Below are 22,107 nucleotides of genomic sequence, written 5' to 3'. Positions count from 1 at the left end.
TAAAATACTAATAATTGTAACAATAATATTGCAGTTACAATTATCAATAATTATAGATGGCAATTTCAAACCATATGTCAAACAATATGCAGAAGTGTTGGAGAGATAGAATGAGGGTGCTTCAAGGGGCAAAATATCTATGATTGCTCCACTTCTCAACAATTAATATATTTTATATTCTCCTTTTTTCGGTTCTTTTTTATATTAAGTATTTCTTTTTTATTTTGAAAAATGGTAGAATTTATTGTTTTTTATTAATAATTAGTCATTAATATTTAAAAATATGGTCTAAAAATATATTATTAAATTATTAGATTAAATAAATTGAATTAATAATTAAAAGTGATAACAAAAAAATAAATTCTGATAGACTTAGAAGTTTTTTTTAATCATATGTTAAAACTCATTTTTTATTAACACTGCTAAAGGAGGTTGAGACATTTCTTTTTAGTGTTAGGATGTCATTTTTACTTTTTATCAGAGGCCAAAGTGAAAATTTTTATTTAAATTATTAAAATATTATATTTATCGAAATATGTAATGCATAAAATATTTATCGTTTTATGTGGCTCATTTTTTTTTATGGGAAAGGTTTTGGTGTAGTGCGTTGAAATGGACTAATGGACAAAATATCTACTGTTATGGTGTCAGCACAAAACATAACCTGTGTTTTACTTTTTTCTTTATTTTTATTTTTTTCAGCATATCGAAACAAATGCAAGGTGCATTTTAATTGTTGAAAGTTTTTTAATTTTTTTATTTCATTAAAGGCCAAACGCAGGTTAGATTTAGTGATGAGCATTTTTATTTTTTTTTTTCGAGATAACAAAATACAGGATGCGTTTTACTTTTTGCGCCAGTTTTATTTTTGGAAGACCCAAAACGCAGGTTGCGTTTTAAAGATATTAGAATTTTTGTTGGAAAACATAAAACGCACGTTGCGTTTTGTTTAAAAAATATATTTTATTTGAGAAGCCTGCCTATAAATACGAAGCAACACTCGTTCAAAATGACTCATTCCACTTCAACCTCCTCCTATTCTTCTTTGTTGCACATATCTGATAATTCTAAATTTTGTTTGGCAGTTAGGTGTGTCCAAAAAGTCGGATTAGGTGAGGTTGAAGTTATGGAAAATACTGCAAATTTGCGAGTGTATTATAACGGTGAAGTTATACCAAACACACATGAAGGAGTGACTTTTGTTTGTGAATGTCTGTTGTCATTTGCTATTCCATGTACCATGAGTTTTGTCGAGTTGCAAAATGGGCTTTGTAGTAACATTCAAAGCCACATTTTGAAAAGGGTGAGCAACCTTTTATACAGAAATCCTGTGCAAGTATTTGGTGGGTTGATACAGTTTCAAATAATGCTCATCACTAACGATGCGAGTATGCAGCAGACATTGTGTATTTATCAACAAACCCGATTTCACGTGCCGATGATAGAGCTGTATGTTGAGTTTGAATAGCAGTTAGGGTTGGGCGCGGTCGGCGAGAAGGTCAATATTGATGAGCTTGGGGATATAGATTGGGAAGAAGATAATAATGACAGTAAAGAGAAGTTTGAAGCCAACTATAAAGTCGATGACGAAAATGATGACGGAGATTTGGCAGGCAATCCGGCGGTGCAAAATGAAGCGGATGCGATTGTAAGCCAGCACCCGTTTGGTGTTCCGTCTTTTATGCGGACTCTAGATCTCGAAGTCATGCATGCCCCGGAATTTTCTGAGTATGCGAATACGGGTATGTTATGATTATTAACTCAAGTTTCCTATAGTGTTTATTTTATTTGCCTTGTCTGACTTATGGTGGTGCGCATGTCGTAGGTGAAGGCAACGCTGCGGCGGAGGATGTCGAGTTTAGTGTCGGAATGGAATTTGGTTCGAGAGAGTCGGTGATATCTACAATCAAAAGCTACACTATCTCTAGACGAGTTGATTACATTGTTTATGAGTCTGAGCCGCAGACATTCTATGCGAAATGCAAAGGGTATGGTGCAGGTGCAATTGGCTTATCCGAGCTAGCTTGATTAGAAAGAAAGTATGTTGGGAGATCAAGAGATACAATGGCAAGCACACGTGCACCATGGGCACGATTTCACAAGACCATTCGAAGTTGGACTTAGACACAGTTGCAGATACCATTAGGCCGTTGGTCGAAGCAGGCCCCTCGATAAAGGTGAAATCTATTATTACAGAAGTTCAATCCAGGTTCAACTACACTGTGAGTTACCGCAAGGCTTGGTTGGCAAAGCAGAAAGCTGTCGCAAAGGTTTTCTATGATTGGAAAGTTTCTTACCAAACTCTGCCAGTATGGTTGAAAGCAATGACTGTAAAAATGCCGAGGTCTCGTGTTAAAATAAAAACGCTCTCCGTTTATCGTGAGAGTGAGGAGGTTCAAGTTGTAAGAGTTCTGCACCGCATTTTTTGGAGTTTCGTTCTATCCGTGTATTGTAGCATTCAGACACTGTAAGCCACTAATGCAGGTTGATGGCACGCACCTGTACGGAAAATATAAAAGTGCAATTCTGGTTGCGGTTGCATAAGATAGGAACCAAAATATTGTACCAATTGCATTTGCGATAGTCGAGGGCGAGACGGCAGACGCATGGGAGTTTTTCCTAACCAATTTGCGGAGATATGTTGTTACCATGGATGGTGTGGGTATTATTTCTGACCACCATACCTCCATCGACGCTGCAATAGCTCGCAGTAACGGTGCATGGTCACCACCAAGAGCGTGGCACATGTACTGCATTAGGCACATTGGGTTCAACTTCTTAAGGAGGTTCAAGGCTTCGTATTTGCATAAACTCATGGTGAAGACAGGTATTTCATTTCACTGTTATGGTTCTATTCATAGTAATTTTGTGACATCTGCTTACGATTAAATGAATTGTTGAGCAGGCTATTCTAGGACGGAACAAGAGTACAACAAAAACTACCAGAGGCTTAAAGAGTGGGGTGAGGCATATAATCAATGGTGTGATGACATCGGTGTTGAGAGATGGGTGTTGGCATTTGATGGGGGTCATCGTTGGGGACATATGATGACAAACTTGGTAGAGTATATAAATTCTGTCCCGACACTACAAGAAACGTTGTTAAAATCGACGGCTAATCGACGGCTAAGCCGTCTATAATATTGAAATTTGACGGCAAAATAGACGGCGGAGTTGGTCGCTATAAAGCTTGTCGATTTTTCAAAATGCTAATAAAATCGACTGCTAGCCTAGCCGTCGATAATAATTTAAAAAAATCGACAGCAAGACCGCGATATTATGAGTTTGATAATTTTATATTCTTACTAAAATTTTACAACAAGGGCGTCGATATTATTATATAAAATTGACGCCTCTACTGTCGATATTTGATACAAATAAAATCGACGATACCTTTGTCTATAATATGTTTACTAAAATCGACAACTTTGCTGTCGATATTGGATCCAATAAAATCGACGCGGTTGCCGTCGATTTTATTATTCATATACCGACAATTCTATGTCTGTATTTGGGTTTGCTTGTCTATTTTAAACTTAAAAAGCGACAACTATTCCGTCAATTTTAATAGATATGTTTTAATTATTTTTTTATTTGAAAAATAATAAACAATTAATGCAAATAAATATAAAAATAAAATTTATACAGAATATAGATAACAAGACAAATAAACTTTTAAATATAAAAATAAAATTTATACTAAATATTAGATAATAAGTTTACAAACTTATCAAAATAATAAATAATCCTCTAACATAAAGACTCTAGACAAGATAAATAACTAAACTTAGACTTATATTCGTTTAAATTGCAATCTACTAATAATACAAAATATTCCAAGTAAAGTAATTAAATAACCTACTCATACTCGTCTAAATAATTATCCGAGTCATCAAAATCATCAGAATCATCCTCCCTTTGAGAACTCTGTGGTTTTCCTGGTCGCTGCAGAATAGATGGAAGTTTTCTACCTGAAGTTGGGGTTGGGACTGGGCTGGAGCTGTGCTTTTCTGAGAACTTGGAAAAGTAAAAGGAGGAGGTGGGGGAACACGTGATCCAAAATTACTAAGACCCATGGCTCTCACATACTCAGTCAAGCTGCTCAATTGATGACTAAACTGATCCATCTGTGAGTTACTGGTGTTGAGATCCTCACGCAAGGATTCAACTGTCTATTGCCACTCTCTTTTCTCCCTTTGGTAGCGGTCTTCAAGCTCTCTATATTTAGCGGCATGTTGTTTAACTTTCCTATTGAGTATTATGATTCGTTCTCTAAGATCCAAAACATCAGCGCTGGTGGTCGTGGTTGGCCCATCAACTCGAGGCCGCACCATGGAAGAGTCCCTTACCTCACCCATACCATATACCCTACCTCTTTGTTTTCCACCCACTGTCTCAATCCATATGCTTTCCTCAGAGACAGGCGGTGGATCCGTTACACCAGCCTCTATAGTAGCCTTCCGTTCTTGCTCAGCCTGAAGCATACGCTCTTGAAATATATCCTACAATGAGGAGAAATGATTGATAAACTACTATAAGTATTAATAAGGCATAACAATTAGATAACAAAATAGTTACAATTAATAAAGGTAAGTTACCTTTGTCTTTCGGGAGTGTTCATCAACCCATTGAGTCCTATCCTCTTTGCGAGTATGAGTATACTAAAAAAACTCATCCATACATGATGGTCTTCCAAGCGAATGATTCTACATAATGAGAGAAACAATATGACACATTGTCACTGATTAAGGAAAAAAATTGCATATAGTACTGTTGAGATATGATTAGTTTTGTTGTGTCTATATTTTAGTAATAAGATTTTAGTAATTAAAAAATTATTAAAAATAATTAAAAAGCAAAATAAAAGCAAAAGCAGAATAGAACAAGCTCATTTTATTTAGAACCTCAATGGGAGACGTGACAATAAGAAGCTAGACATGGTTTAATGGACTTCAAGGTCACAATCAGTGGTCAAAACTCACATTTAGTTGCAACTTAATAATCCATCAAGCTCATTTTGTTTCAATAAATCATAACACAAGCACAAATAACAACATGCAGGGTATGGACAAGGGATTATAATTGATGAACCATGACCTTCAAAACTCAGATATTCCAATAAGAAAAATTATAAATGAAATAAATAAGGTAAACAAACATATTAGAATTGTTGTGAGTTTTTTCTTACTTGTTTGGCCTTAAGAAATTTTTAGAACAGCAAATATCATAGTAAAGATTGTCTTTAAGTAAAAAAGAGGGTTCTATAAGCAACTTACCAAGCGTAATCTCGCTTCTGGAAAGGTGGTGCCTCCTGCAGTGTGAAGGGAAGTACCTCGAGTCGATTTTCTGGCAGCTGTATTTCTCGCCTGTAATTGTCTATTGGCATCAGTGTTCCAACGTCTCATCAATTCACCAAGAACTTCTGGTGGGATCCAAGATGGACGGGCACCTTTTTTGCGAATGGCATGGAGCATACCTCGCAAGTGCTTGGCAGCCCTAAACCTCCAAGCTTGATACATATCATCCTCCTCCGTATCAATAATGTCAAAGCATTTCTATTTTTAAAAAAATCATATTTTACAATATCACTTAAAATAAATGTTAAAATTGTTGAGACAAAAACACTGCTAAACTAACTAGTAAGTATACTACTAGTAGTATATCACATACCATAATTGTCCTGCTCTCTCAAGTAAGTCCCTAACATACTTAGATTGAGTGATGTGAATATCATGATCAGATAAGATATTAAATTCTAAGCCTAAGAAGAAATTAACACTGCCTAGATCTTTTAATGCAAAAAAAAAAAGACTTTATATCAGCAATGAGAGTGTAGATTGTAGAATCATTATCACATGTAATGAGAATATCATCGACATATGCTAAGATATAGATTGTAGAGTATGAATTAAACCTTATGAATAGTATAATTAGGTTTAACATTGTTTAGCATTTCAAAAGGTGACTTCATGTTCAATGTAGGAGTTGGTAATCTATTAATTAAAAATGTGGCAGTGAGGAAGGTATCTTCCCAAAATTGTTTAGGTAAATCAGCAGTTGCAAGTAAAGCAAGGCCAGTTTTAGTTATATGGCGATGTTTTCTTTAAACTACACCCTGCTGTTGGTGTGTATAAGGGCATGAAAGCCTGTGACTAATGCTATGGAGATGCAAAAATTCTTTAATAGCAGTAGAAGTAAATTCTTTAGCATTTATCTATTTGTATACGCTTGAGTTTACAACTAGTTTCAGTTTCCATGAGATTCTTATATTGCATTAAGATTTGCAAGAACTGAGATTTAGAGTAAAGTAAATATAGACAAGTATACATTGTGTCAGCATCAACTATACTAAGATAATATTTAAATCCTGATCTAGAGGGTCCCAAAATGTCAAGAAAGACTAGCTCAAGGAGTGCAGAATATGCAGTATAATTAAACAGTTTTTTAAATCACCAAAATCTACTAAAATATTTGCCAATTGGAAGCTTCTTACTGACTACAGTTTTTATAGAGATTTTTTTGGTAGATATCATAAAGAATATTATGCACAATGATAATGTTTTCCTCTCTTTCTTTCTAATAAAGAAAACGTTAACTAGTTATGTAGGGTAGTTTTTAATTATTAATTTCTGTTTACTTAAACAGCTATAGTAATTAAACAAAATGAGAATCCTGTAGAGTCAAGCTCGTAACAATTTTTCATTGGGAATAACAACACTTTATTTGATTAAAAAAGAAAAAGAGAATAACAAGAAGGCAGAATATATAGAACATAATGAGCAATGAATGCTATTCATAAGGAGCATAAGGAGATAGAATTTACCCTCCACTTAGTCCACCATATTTTTCGAGTATCATCATCTGCCTCATCAAAACTCAGCCAAGGCTTGTTGTAGTTTTTCCTAAAAACCTGAGAAATACGCTTCAATCCAGGCTTAGGTGGGTGCTAACTACATCAAAAACCAAATGACACCATTTATAAAATTTAAAACTGACATGAAAGAAGCAAACATGCTCTATTTTGTGGGCTCAAAATATCTTAATATATGAAATCTATGTCCAAACTACCAAAAGAAAAAGTGTAGCTAAAATCTCAAAGAACTAAAGCATGAGATTTTTATTACAAACCACGAAAAAACAAAATAACATCAGCCTAATCATGCACGGCAAAACTACATCAGATACTAACAAGTCAAAATAATACTGCACGCACTGCTACCAGTTACCTCAAACAGTACAAATAGAGAAGCAAACAGAAAAGGTGAATGTGCAGGAATGACGATTCAAAGAAACAAATAAAAGCACACCATTTAAATATATGGATCTTGGACACAGGAAGCAAATAGTTAAGCTAGCTTTGATAACAACTAAAGGAACTAAGAAGATAGCATATCGAATCAAAGCAAATAGTTAAGCAAATATTTTCATTAACAAATATCCAACTAAACAAATAAAAGCACACCATTTAAAGTGCATGCTTAGTTCATAAAATTTAAAGAAAATAACAAACCATTTGGCACCATCATATCTGAGCTTCGGAGCACTTGTGCTGGAGTGACCAGTGGCAGTGGATGTTCCTTGACCCTGAGCATCTTGGGTACTATTAGATGTGGTTTGTCTTTCTTCACAAGATCCTGCTCGACTGGGAGCTACAATAGCTGTATCACTCTGCACACCATGTGAGGCAGTGTTGGAAGGTTCATTGGCTTGTTGAGTGCATGATCCTGGCACACCGGAGTAGGCATCATATGTATCTGAGGCTCCTGTTCTCAAAGTAATAAGAACAATAACTTGATGTCTCTCTAGCTAGGTATGCTTGACAAATTGAACCCTTTACTCTAGCCCGATTCTTCATTGATCTCTTATACGTGCCTATTTCACGTTCAAATGGATACATCCACCTATACTGAGTTGGTCCACAAACACGTGCCTCATATGCCAAGTGAACTGGTAGATGCTCCATTACGTCGAAAAAGGCAGGTGGAAAAATTCTTTCTAACTTGCACAAAATACAAGAATATTAGCTTCCATTTGTACAAGATCGCTAACCCGAAGAGTAGATGAACAAAGGTCCCTAAAATATTGACTTATTTCGGCCAACGGTTTCCACACGTGGTCTGGAAACTCTTTGAAGGCTAATGGAAGCAAACACTCCATAAATACATGACAATCATGAGTTTTCATCCCAAACAATTTTCCTCCCTTGACATCGACACACCTTTGTAAATTTGAAGCATATCCATCTGGCATTTTCAACTCTTGTACCCATTTACAAATATTTTTTTATTGTTGGAGTGTCAAGACATAGTTGCTCTTAGGCTTTGCCCAATGACCTTCGCGTACCTGCACCAAATTCAAATCTGGTCGCTTACAAAGTACAGCCATGTCTAACCTTGCCTTTTCATTGTCTTTTATTCTTTCAGTATCCATAACGGTATTCATTATGTTATAAAAAATATTCTTCTCAATATGCATTAGATCCAAACAATGACGAACCAAATGATCTTTCCAATATGGGAGATCCCAAAATATACTCCTTTTGGTCCAATTGTGTTCCACCCCATATCCGCTCAATCTCACTTGTCCTACTGTGTCAACTATTTTAGGATAGTGTCTAACTCTTTCCCAGACCTGTTCGCCACTAAGCCTAATAGGAGGTTCTTCATCCTCCTCAACATTCTTCTTAACACCAACTTTATTACGCCTATAAGGATGACCTTCAGGTAAATATCTCCTGTGATAGTCAAACCACGAATTCTTTCCGCCATAATCTAACCAAAAGGCCTTGGTATCCTCCATGCATACTGGACACGCTAATCTTCCCCCCGTACTCCAACCAAACAACATTCCATAAGCAGAAAAATCGTTAATTGTCCACATTAATGCAGCCTTTAACTGAAAATTCCTCTTGCTATGAATGTCGTATGTTAGGATGCCTTCATCCCATAACTCTTTAAGTTCATCTATCAATGGTTGAAGATAAACATCAATTTTTGCTTTGGGATTTTCTTTTCCGGGTATGATGCACGTTAGGAACAAAAAAGGGTCTTTCATACACATATGAGGTGGAAGGTTATAAGGGGTAACTATAACAGGCCAACAAGAGTACGGTGTGCTAAAATGAACATTAGGAGAAAATCCATAAGAACAAAGTCCAAGTCTAACATTACGTGGTTCACTTGCAAAATGAGGATGCTTGGTATCAAAATATTTCCATGCTTCACCATGGGAAGGATGTGTCATCACGTCGTCATTTCTGCGATTTTGGTGATGCCACAACATATGAGGGGCAGTACTAATTGATGCATACAACCTTTGTATTATTGGAATCAATGGCAAATAATGCATTCTTTTATATGGCACCTCTTTATTTTTTTCCTTCCTAGGCTTAAATCGCTGCTCCCCACATAATTTACATTGTCTAAGATTTTTGTCTTCTTTGTAATATATCATACAACCATTGACACAACAATCTATCTTAACCTCCTTAAACCCAAGTTGGGAAACAATTTTCTTAGCTTCATAGTAATTAGCAGGAATTTCATTTGGAGTTGTTTGCATTTCTCTAAACAAAGTTTCCCACTGGTCAAAAGATCCCTGGGATTGGTTTCCCTCTGATTTTATACTCAGCATCCTACTAGCAAGTGACAATCGTGAATGAATACAATTTTCCCACAAGGATTTACTAACTGAATCTAAGAGGTTATAAAATCTCTTAGCATCTCGATTTGGTTCCTCCACTGTTGGTTGCATGTACATGTGAAACTCAGGTTGCAAAGCATCAACAACCATCTGATGATAACGATCAAAATTTTATTCCCATGTAACACCACCTAATTCAGAGCTACTTTCAATATCTTCTTCTATCCTAATATGATTCTCTGTGGGTATCTCTTCTCCATGCTCTGTCCAAACCCAATAATTAGGTTTAAACCCATGAGTATATAGATCAATCTTAATGTCGATCAACTGTTTAAACGTCCCACATTGACATCTGGCACATGGACACCTAACTAAACCTCCTCTGAGAAATTCATGAGTTCTAGTACACACATCCACAAATTCATTTACCCCTTTAATAAAACTGGGTTTAAGACCCTGCCTATGATCATACGTTCTATCGTACATCCAACTTCGGTTCTGGTTTTCCATTATTAATGAATTTAATTTCCTACATATCAAAGGGATAATATTCACTTTTTAATTTTTTTATTCAACGAGAAACCACAACAAATAAAAATCTTATCATCAATATAATTTATACTTTCACCATGAATGCTTTACACAAACAAGCATACATAAGTAAGTATAGATAAGCATGCATAATAATTTAATAGAGATAATAAAGATAAAGATAAAATAAAACTCAATAGTTTAACAGAGATAATAAATAAACAAAAAAGTAGAAGGTTAAACCTTGAATAGCTTTTCTGGGAGTCTTAAACTCTACCAATACTTGTGATAGTGTAAATGGATGCCACTGGAACTTTGATAATATTTGTGACTATGTCAACTCTGCCAAAAAAAAATATATACAGGCACATCAACACTAAAAACAATACATAATAGTCTTCTAAAATGGTATGAACTTGAAGCTGCAAAATGGTTCATCATCACAATTCTAACCACAATGTCATGATCATAATGATAACAATAATAGTTTTCATTCATGGCCGGCACCGGTCGAAATGGTGGCCGGAGACAGAGCTGCTAGTGCTTCCAAGAGCCATAGCCAGGCCGAGAAGCGGCGCAATGACCGGATCAATGCACAGCTTACAAGTCTAAGAAAACTAATTCCAAAATCTGATAAGGTACAATAGCTCATTTTAATTTTAATGTGTCTTAAATACTATATAAACTATAAGGTATTGCCATTTGAAATAGGGCATAGTTAGTTTCAATAATACCATGAAAAATATATAAGGTATTGCCATTTTAATGTGTCTTAAAGTATGTTATCTTGATTCAAATAAAATTAAATCTAGAGATGGATATGAAGAGGTGGATAGGGTGAATTTAATGTGGGAAGAGGTAATATAAGTGAAATTGTGTCAAGGTCCCCTGTCAAATAATCTCTCTTACCTTGTGAATGCATGGTGTTGGCCTATATGGGCACACGATAGAAAGCATGTCAGAAATAAAATAAAGGGGAAGCAATTGGAAAAAAAAGGAAGGGTAAAGCAAATGAAGTGCAAAGAATAGAAGCAAAACCAAAAAAGAAGGCCTGAGACTAAGACAAGTACTACTTTTTTTTAAAATATGGCAATGGCAATAGCAATGGGTATACACTGAAATATTTATTTTTATTATTATAACAATATGAATACTATTTTTGTTTAGAAAAAAAGAAAAGAGAGAATCAGAAATCACATAAGTATAACTAAAAAATTTAAAATTTAAAATAGACTAGAAGATATATGCAAAAACTTTTGTTTTTTGTATTTAAAAGAGAGAATCAGAAATCACATAAGTATAACTAGAAGATTCGAAAGCTTTTTCAATTATTATAACTAAAAAATTTAAAATTTAAAATACTATTAATATAAACTCTCTTCACATATTGAAGAAACATCTTGATTTTTCTTTAAAAAAATAAAATAAATATCAACGTAAAAATAAAAATTTATACAACTAATCATTCTTATAAAAGTAGTGCAAATAATAATGTCTTAGGAGTTGTATCTTACATTTGATTATTTTTCATGAGTATATTTGAAAAAGTTATACTCAATAATCGAACAAATCTTTCAAACTCAATGACCTCAATTTTCTTAAGATCAAATAGATAATAAATATACAAAGAAGAAACAGAATAAATGTTCACATATACAAATTCTAAAATCATAATGAAATTATCTCATCAACTCATTACATGTTTAAGCTACAAAGAGAAAATAAACTGTTCCATGTTGTTAAACCGATAACCTTTTTAGTTCTTATCAATACTTTTAAACGATGAAATATATACTTTCTAGGTTTATTGAATGATATTTTTTTTCATGGATCGGATTTTACTTTCTATCTTTTATTTATTTGTTTTGTTCCAACAAAATACACACCTAAAGACATACAAATTAGTTGTCAGAAAAAAAAAGATTTTAGTCACTATAACCCCAAAAGGACCAAGACACAATACAAATACAACAGAATACCAAGGCACAATACAAGTTAATTGTGCATACATTATACCAATCATTTGTTAGAAAAAAGTTCACATAAATTAAATTTTTAGGTCACTCGCCTTTGTTTGTTTGGTATATGTCCTAATAAGTTATCCACGCTTACTTATCAAAGTGTTGAAAACTTTCAAAAGAAACTTTAGCTTACATAAGTCACCAGCAATATTACATTTACTTTAATTAAGCTAAGTGTTCCATAATGTAAAGCCTATGCTGATCAGACATAGAAATTAAATAAAAAATTCTATTCAGGCATTTCTCCGAACATGTGGTGTGCAGAGTTCAAAAGAGTAAATTTCAGTCCAATCTAAGCAGCATTCAACCTAGTAATTTTAGAAAGATACAACCAACAACAATTTCAGTCCAGAAACACAAGTGTTAACAAACCTAAGCCTAACCAAAATTTCTAAAAATAGAATTAAAAAACAATAAAAATAAAGAAAAGAAAGACAGGGAACAGGGGAAGGGAACCTGCATTGATGAAAGGAGGAAGAAGAAAGGAGAGGCGGTGGGGTGGTGGTGATGTCGCGGTGGCACAGAAGGTCGCCGCCGCTGGTGGTTGCTTGTCGGTTCTTGAAGACGCGGACAGAGGTGACTCCACGAACAGGGGTGTCGCACGCAGGAACGAAGAAATGGAGAAATGGGGAAGAAAGAGAAAAAGGAAGAGAGAGAGGGTAGGTGATGGTGGTCGCCGGTGGTGGTGTCGGACGGAGGCGGTGGTGAAAAGGAAGCGAAGTCAACCAAAGGATACCTAGCTTGAAGAATACCTAGCTTGAAGAATACCTAGCTTGAATTTGGGGAAGTTTGCGTTTCTGAACTTTGGAAACGGGAGCTCACGCGAGAACATGTTTTTTTAATGATAAAAATCGACGGCATATTTGTCGATTTTAATTTAAAAAAAACAACACATATAGCGTCTATTTTATAGATTAAATTTATATCGTCCATTCCATTTTAGAAAGCAATCAAGACCGTTCAAATTTATCGACGGCAAAGGTGTCGATATTTTAAATAATAAAATAGACGCCATATTCGTCGATTTTAATATAAAAAAAATAACACATATAGCGTCTATTATATAGATTAAATTTAGACCGTTCATTCTATTTTAGAAAGTAATCTAGACCGTTCAAATTTATCGACGACAAAATTGTTGATATTTAAAATAATAAAATCGACGCCATATTCGTCGATTTTATTTTCGACTTCTGGTTCGCCTATAATATGACAATAATAAGGAAATAAATTAATGCATTATAAAAATATCGACGACCAGACTGTCAATTTTAATATTTTTATTTTTAATTATTTTTTTAGTAATATCGACAGCAGGCCGTCGAAAATTATCGACGGCAGAAATAGCCGTCGATTTTTGGCGTCGAAAAACACGCTTTTTCTTGTAGTGTGAAGGGTACACGTGATGCAACCTTGTTGTGGCTGCCATTGTTAGGTCTACTTTCTATCAGTTGAATGAATTGTTTACTCGGAAGAGCGCCGAGGCTCATGAGCGTGTCTGCAACGGATTCACGTATTTAGAATTTGCAACGAAGAGAGTTGAAGAAAGCTTTCGACGTGCAGAAAATATTGTGGTCAACTGGTTTGACAGGCGGAATGAGATGTTTGAGGTTCACAAAATGCAAGATGGTTCCGTTTACACTGTTAACCTTGCGCAACGGCACTGCGACTGTGGCCATTTCCAGGTCGAGCGACTCCCATGTCGCCACGTTCTTGCATGTTGCGCTAACCAGCGTCTTGATTGGCAAGTATATGTGCACGACGTGTACAAGATGTCTGATATTTGCAAGGTGTACAGAGGCAAGTTTATTCTGATGGGTGACCCATCTACGTGGGATAGATATGAAAGAGCGAAGGTGATCGCCAACTGGACATTGAGGCGCGCAACAAAAGAAAGACCGAAGTCAACCCGCTACTTGAATGAGATGGATTCGCGGGATATGCGTGGTCCTCGCCGGTGTACTGTATGTGGACGCGAGGGACATAGCCGCAGTCGATGTCCTCAGCATGCAGGTCCAAGCACCGCTGGAGGTCATTAGTGGTTAACTTTTTCAATGTAACCTTGGTATCTTACTTCACAATTATATGTAACTCTTTATGTAATCTCGTCATGTTTGTTAACCTAGTTAACAATTTATAATAAATAAAGTTTTTAACAAATAAATATTTCGTTACAAAAGTGCAATATGATCGTCTCAAACAGAGTTATACGAGAACAAAGCTAAATATATAATGATAAGAATACTAAACAAAATAATCTAAATATAAGATACAACACTGAATACACTCTGAATACAACACTGAATATAAGATCAATTGCAACAGACTACTTCCTCGGCGCCTTCTTCGAATACAAGGATGGGGTGTATTTGTCTGGAGGCGCAGTCTGTGTCCGTAAGTTATACGGATGACCCTGAGACACACCGGCATCCAGACCACTGCCAACGTTAGGACCACCGAAATCTGTCATGCTGGCACCACCAGTGTCATACAAACCGGAACCACTCATCCCCGGACCACTCGCTCCACCAAGATCATACCAGTGCTGCAAGTCATGTCCCAAATCTCCCTCTTTCTACTGCGGGTACTCATTCAAATCAAACAACTGGGTACGCGATGGTGCGGAAGGACCGAACGAATCTACATGACCCGTCGATTGATCAAAGTCGAAGTCACTAGCATGACCTGCTATGGCGCGACAACCTCCAGACTGCTGAGATGGAGTAGGCCCTTCCTGTGGTGGCGTCGGAAATAGATAATCTGTATCTCTCAAGACCTGAGAGAAGCTGATGGTGTCAGATCCACCCAACGGATTAAAGTGACCCTCGGCTGGAATTATCAGCTGTGGTATGTAGGGCTCAGGGTCCTGATGTGGTTGTGGTTCTGGTATATATGGTGCCTGTTGCTCATATGCCGGCCACTGCTGTTGCTATTGGCCGTAGGCCGGATCCTAAAGCTGCTGGGCATATGCCGGATACTGAAACTGCTGGGCATATGCTGGTATCTGATACTGGTGCTCATATGCCGGGACCTGATAGTGGTGCTCATATACCAGAACCTAGTTAACAATTAATTACAATTAATAGTAATTAATGATAATAGACAAATCTAAACAATAATAATTAATTATAATTTAAAACGGTAAAAATTAATAATAATAATAATAATAATAATACCTGATAGTGGTGCTCATGAGGCAAGACTTGTTGCTGAGGTCCAGCTGGTTCTTCCTGTTGCTGCTGTGGTTCATTGGCGCTAATATGTTCACCTGCAACTCTATTTGACAGTCGTAGGTGAATCCCATACTACTATATGTACCACTCGTAGTACACTGGGAGAGGATGAAAGTCAATAATCTCCTCGCTTAAGTGCAATGTGTTATAGTGGTCAGATCTCCACCTGTGAACCCATTGACTGTAAATCTCTCTCCATTCATGGTTCTGTGCTCTTGTCAACCGCTTGCAATGATCACGACCAAGGTCGAATGCCGGGCCTGGTGGAAGTTGTTGCATCCCAAACTGTCGTCTAACCCGGTCTGTTGGGTACCATTCTATGCACTCGAATGACAATAGCGGCGATTGGGTGGAGCACATAACCAACTGGGCAGTGAGGTCATTGGGAACCCCCACTCCCATATACGGCCGCCATATAAACTGCACATTAGTTACCAAGAGGCTGATTAGAAAAATTATTCTTTTGAATAAAAACATTGGACATTGATGGTTACAACTTACATCGTCAACTCCCATGTCATCGAGTCCTTGCCTAAAATGCACAGTAGGCCTCCGTATATATCTTGTATGTCGGTGCCAATGACTCCACCTAAACAAAAACAGGATAATAATAACAATAAGAATAACAAATTATTAATAATAATAATAATAATAATAATAATAATAATAATAATAATAATAATAATAATAATAATAATAATAATAATAATAATAATAATAATAATAATAATAAAAACAATACCGTCACGCAAGTGGAATACCAACATCGCCGAGCTGATCGCGGGGTATAGGTGCCAGAAGCGGCATACGCTCCCACGCCCAAACAAAAAGCAGTATCAGTGGGCCATTCATCTCTTTACAGTTCTATTATGATGCACGACACAACGATCTGTATAGGTGTGCCAGACTGGCTGCCCCGCAACTGTATGCTGAAATCCGATGGAAATCCTGAAGTAGCGGTAGAAATTTCGAGTTCAATGAAGTCGTCGACTTATCCGAAAAAACAACTGAACCGAGCACGTAGAAAATGTGTGCCCGGACTTACTGCTCAACAGACTCTTGAGTGTCACACGGCTCAGTATCTCTGCACTGCCGGACCCATGTAAGATTAACATTCCCCAACACGTGATCTTGCGGACCGGACTCTCGACCAAAATACGCAATGCAGTTCACACCAAAATTGGTGACTGCTGTCTGATCTACCCGTAACGGCCTCTCCATTAATCGGGAGACCAAGAATATAGCTCACATTTTCCAGCGTCACCGTCACTTCACTGACCGGAAGATGAAATGTGTGAGTCTTCGACCTCCAGCGTTCCACCAAGGCACTCAGTAGTGCAGAATGACCTCTCATTTTGCCTACACGCGAAACGTGTTGAAACCCAGTCAATGCCAGTGTCGCTGCAGCTACCTCGTTAAAGGTATCTAGCGGATCGAGTTTTCTGGGCAACAAATTCCTGTTAGCCTGCAAAAAGAAAAATGATAATTATTAAACTCTAAACAATATTATTACTATTATTATCTTAAAAAAAATAATAAATATTATACAGTATTCTATAATAGCGAACAATCATAATAATAATAATAATAATAATAATAATAATAATAATAATAATAATAATAATAATAATAATAATAATAAAAACGGTAACTAAACAATATTATTACTATTATTATCTTAAAAAATAATAATAAATTATTAAAATTAATAAATATTTATTTATTATTTATTATTAGAAAATAATAATAAATATTATACAGTATTCTATAATAGCTAACAATCATAATAATAATAATAATAATAATAATAATAATAATAATAATAATAATAAGAGTTAATAGTCAATTTCGTCCCTAAAAGATACCTCGATCTCCATTTCATCCCCGAAAGTCAAAATTAATTAAAATCGTCCTCCAAAAATACCTTACTTGATCACGTTTGTCCTTCCATCATCTCCCTAGCTGAGTTAGCAAACGTCCGCTGACGTGGGCCGTTAACTGCCAAGGTGGCAGACACCAGGCTGTAGCATGTTGTTGATGACAAGATAACTCTTGTTTAAGACGTCAAATTAGTCCTTGGAGTGGATAAACCCTAATCCCAATATGAACGATAAATACATCGCCGTGAACACATGCATCGATAAGCCAGCCCCTTTGCCACATCCAAGATTATGCTCTTCTTTTGAGGCCAAGTCAGCGATTTCTTCAACTTTTGCTGCTCACTCACCAGAAACAGATGGTCTTCAAGGTTTCCATTCGGCATCTAATCATAAACCAAAAACCTCTGGCTTCCCCTGTCATTAAATTTTTTATCATCATCATCCACTACACAATAGCCTCGAAGTGGCACCAAATTCCAGTGCTTCAGGTTGCTAATAATCTCCACCTCATTACAAAACTCCACATCCCCTTGAAAATCAGATTCCAAGATCCTCTTAACTGCCACGACCGAACCATTGGACAAAATCCCCTTGAAAACAAGCCCAAATCCACCCCTGCTAATGAAATTCTTGGTTGAGAAATTATCAGTAGCCTTCTCAAGCTCATCAATCTTGAACCAAATAGATCTCGTATTTAGCCTCAACCTACGCCTAGACCTTTGTTCCTCAGGATCAAAATCAAATTCATCATCATTAAACTTCTTCCTCCTAACCTTCCTATCATACCAAACATAAACCCCTAACAAACAAGACATAACTAACAAAGCAACACCAACACCAGTTAACCCAAAAACCAAACCCTGGTGACTTTTTCCACCAGAACCACCATCCTGTGGGTAAAGTGACATACCAAAGATGCAACTCATGGCACCATTGCTTTCAGGTCCATACTGATTCCCAAACGCAGCAGCATATAGAATAGTAAATTTGAAACAATTTTCAGAGTGAGAAGCATTACCATCAATGGAGACAAGTTTATGCTGCACCTGAAACCCCGCAGTAAGACACACATCACATAGCAAAAGATCAGTGAGGTCTTGTTTGCAACTAGTATCAAGAGGCGTGATTTGACCAAGCTTCTTGTCCCAATCTTTTAGTTAGGGTTTCAATTCCTGCGCAGACGTTTCGGGACATGACGAACTAGTGAGGGTCAAAGCACAAGTCAACGAGGTTGTTTTGGAGAGACAAGAAATTGAGCTGAGACTGGAAATCATGGACGCATGAGGTTGAGATTTCAAGGTTTGGGAGGTTGAAATTTGTAGTTTCTTTAAGATACTGCGCGAACCTTATTCTGATTAGAGATAAGAGCAAGGTGCAACAGTTGCTCAAGTTTGACGATAAAGAGTGGAAATTCTCACATGCTGAAGGGTTCCATGGAACTCTCTTAACATAGTTGAAGTCGATGTGGGCATATTGAAGGAGAAGAAGGAGAAGGTTAAGGTGAAGGTGCTGCCATGGTGAAAGACAGAGCGATGGTTGATATGACACGGGGGTAACGCATTGCAACGTTTGAATCCCTCCTCTGAAGACAAAACGGCGACGTTTCAACCCTAGGAGCGCTTTCTACCGAAACGACGTCGTTTTTGTTCTCTGCCACCTTGGCAGTTAACGGCCCACGTCAACGGACGTTTGCCAACTCAGCTAAGGAGATGACGGAAGGACGAACGTGATCAGGTAAGGTATCTTTGGAGGACGATTTTGATTAATTTTGACTTTCAGGGACGAAAATGGAGATCGAGATATCTTTCAGGGACGAAATTGACTATTAACTAATAATAATAATAATAATAATAATAATAATAACGAAAATAAATTGTTTGTTAAAAGATAAATAAACAAAATTCAAATAAATATATTTATTTATCATAAAATTTTTAAAAAAATTTACTTACCCATTCAAGATGATCCAAGTACTCAATAATGTGATCTTCAGGTCTAGTAAAATCACGAACCATTTTTTATTTAAGAACCAAATGAACCTAAGCTTAATACCCTTTTTCTTCCTCCCACAAGCTTCCTCACACCTTTACAAACCCCTATCTGCACAACCCTCACACAACACTCTTCACTCTTCAGCAACACCCCCCCTCTCGTTGCATCTTGCGTTTTAAACACCCCCCTCAACACTCTTCTCCAACACGTGGCGTGCATGCAACTGGGAAGACTGCCAAACGCAACCTGTGTTTTGGCCTGGCCAGCTGCCAAACACAGCTTCCGTTTTTGGACTTCCAAGATGGTCAACAAAGCAGGTCCGGTCTGCATGCAGGGGACAGGGACACATTTTTGAGCCGTCGATCTGCTTCTCTGCCAATTGGAAGCTGCATTTTGCAGGTTGTTGCAGCTTTCTGATTTTGGATCATGCAAAACATATCCTGCATTTTGCAGGTGACTCAGCTTTTTGGTTTTTGGTTTGGCAAAACGTAACCTGCATTTTGCAGGTTACTGACTTCAACAGATCCACATTATGGAATACACGCTAAATCACAATATACTTGCACATCTCCATTATTACTTCCATTCTTAAATTAATTTCTGGTTTTATGTAGTGCATGCTACACATTTCGGATATTGAGAGTCAAACCAAGAAAAAATAATATATTGAGTATTCAGTAATCGAAACATGAGAATCAAATGTTACAGATTCTTAATGCACTCAGGTTATGTAATAAATGTTGAAATCGGATGGAGTGCACTCGGGATATGCTTCAAAATATTTTTGAATCAGACCTGCTATACATATAAGTCTTTTTGGTTTACAAGTCATACAAGTTGGGCCAAATCCAACAAAAAGGACGCTCACCCATACGAGCGTGTTACTCAATGGTTTCCATAGCGCGCTCACTCACTATTACGAAAGATGCTTCTTCTTCTTTCTCGATCAAAACTACAACCGTCGTTTTTTCTTCATGTTCCTCCTCCTCCTCCTCCTCCTCCTCCTCTTCCTTCTTCTTCTCTTTTTTCTTTGCGTTTCTCCTCCTTTTCTTTGCGTGTTTCATCTTCATCGTTATTTTTTTATTACTGTTGTTGTTGTTGCATTTTTTCCCTCCTTTTCTTTCTATTGATTTTGCAACATTATGTATTTTTTCTTCTTTGTTTGATTTTTCCCCCCAAGACGAATTATAAGAATATGAAATAAGAAGATGAAGAAAAAGAAGCAGCAGAAGATGAGAAGGAAGAAGAGGAAGAGTTTTGAATTATGCAGAACTTATCAGCATACATACACTGAAAATTCTTAAACAATACACCCAAATATTTTCGTGTTACACTCGAATTTGCTGCAAATATAGAAAATTGTTTCCTCTAATGCTGCATTTTTTTTGTTCTTCTTTTTTTTCTTGTTTCTTTCTTTCTTTTAGTTGAACGAATGTAAGTTCATCATACCATTATGTGTTTTTTCTTCTTCTTTGTTTGATTTTTTTGTTTTTATTCTTATTAAAAGAGTAAAACAAGAAGAAACTTGAGAAGATAAAAGAAGAAGAAGAAGAAGAGTTTTGAATTATGCAGAACTTATCAGCACACATAGACCAAAAATTCTTGAACAATACACCCAAATATCTTCGTGTTACACTCAAATTTGCTGCAAATACAGAAAAATATTTTCTCTAATGCTGTATTTTTTTCTTTATTTCTTTCTTTCTTTTAATTGAATGAATGTAAGTTCATCCTCTTCCAAGTAATTTTGTACCGTTATGTATTTCTTCTTCTTCTTTGTTTGATTTTTTTGTTTTTATTCTTGTTAAAAGAGTAAAACAAAAAAAAAACTTGAGAAGATAAAACAAGAAAAAAAGATGAATAGGAAAAGAAAATGGTGATGATGATGATGAAAAAGAAGAAGAAGTAGCAGAAGATCAGGAGGAGGGAGAAGAAGAGTTTTGAATTATGCAGAATTTCAGGACACATACACCGAAAATTCTTAAAGAATACACCCAAATATGTTCGTGTTACACGCAAATACCTTCGTGTTACACCCAAATTTGTTGCAAATACAGAAAAATATTTTCTTTAATGCAGAACTTTTACATTACATTCAATTCAAACCATCAATGATGAAACATTATTCACCTACAGAATCATAAACTACCAACAAAAAAATTAACTAGAATCGAACCACACGTCAGCTACTTGATTTGGATTCAAAACAATAATCAATTTCGTTTTAGTTCAATTGACAATCTGAACTTGAATTATTCGTTATCTTCAGCAACGAGATAACTGATGATGGAGGAGAAAGAGTAAAAGGAAGGAGAAGAAGAAATTCCAATGAAAAAAGGAGAAAGAGGAGGAGGAGGAGGAGGAGGAGGTGGTGGTGGTGGTGTTGGTGACGACGATAATGAGAGAGAAAAATAACGAAGAAGAAGAAGAAGAATAAGAAGAAGAAGAAGAAGAAAAAGAAGAAGAACGTGCAGTAACGGCACCAAAAAAAAATGTACGCGCGTGAATATAAATGACTTCTATAAATTGTATAGAAAAAATGCTTGTATGTAGAGAATAATTCTTTTTAGTTTCAATATTTGGGATATGTACGTTAGGAGCTATATATAGGGTGCATCCAAGATCAACGTTCATTTAGAGAATTTTATAAATTTGGAAAGTTTGGTTACACTTTTCTTAAAGTGCTGTGAAGTAATGAAAGCATATAGCTCGCCGACAATATATGTGCTCAGGAGACATCAACCACTCAATACGAAGTGGCATGTAATCGGAGCATTGGATTTTGAGATTGGTTTGTCTACATCTTAT

The 22,107-nt window shown here is 36.2% G+C and overlaps 1 protein-coding gene and 2 pseudogenes across 1 annotated transcript; 1 reads left to right on the top strand and 2 right to left on the bottom strand.

The window, feature by feature from the left end:
• Positions 1–2,084: 2,084 nt before the first annotated feature.
• LOC148566097 (uncharacterized) lies at positions 2,085–4,030 on the top strand. The gene is made up of 4 exons (XM_088487375.1): positions 2,085–2,467; positions 2,550–2,827; positions 2,906–3,065; positions 3,952–4,030. The coding sequence occupies exons 1-4, from the start codon at positions 2,085–2,087 to the stop codon at positions 4,028–4,030; spliced, it is 900 nt and encodes a 299-aa protein (XP_088343501.1).
• Positions 4,031–4,172: 142 nt separating this feature from the next.
• Positions 4,173–10,152, bottom strand: LOC148566096 (uncharacterized; annotated as a pseudogene).
• A 7,367-nt stretch (positions 10,153–17,519) lies between these two features.
• Positions 17,520–21,682, bottom strand: LOC107641209 (putative receptor-like protein kinase At1g11050 pseudogene; annotated as a pseudogene).
• Positions 21,683–22,107: the final 425 nt, after the last annotated feature.

Source organism: Arachis ipaensis, chromosome B5 (genome assembly GCF_059453495.1).
Source record: "Arachis ipaensis isolate K30076 ecotype BB chromosome B5, ASM5945349v1, whole genome shotgun sequence".
Classification (NCBI taxonomy): domain Eukaryota; kingdom Viridiplantae; phylum Streptophyta; class Magnoliopsida; order Fabales; family Fabaceae; genus Arachis; species Arachis ipaensis.
The sequence above is the reverse complement of the archived record's forward strand: the minus strand, read 5'-3'. Positions and strand labels throughout refer to the sequence as shown.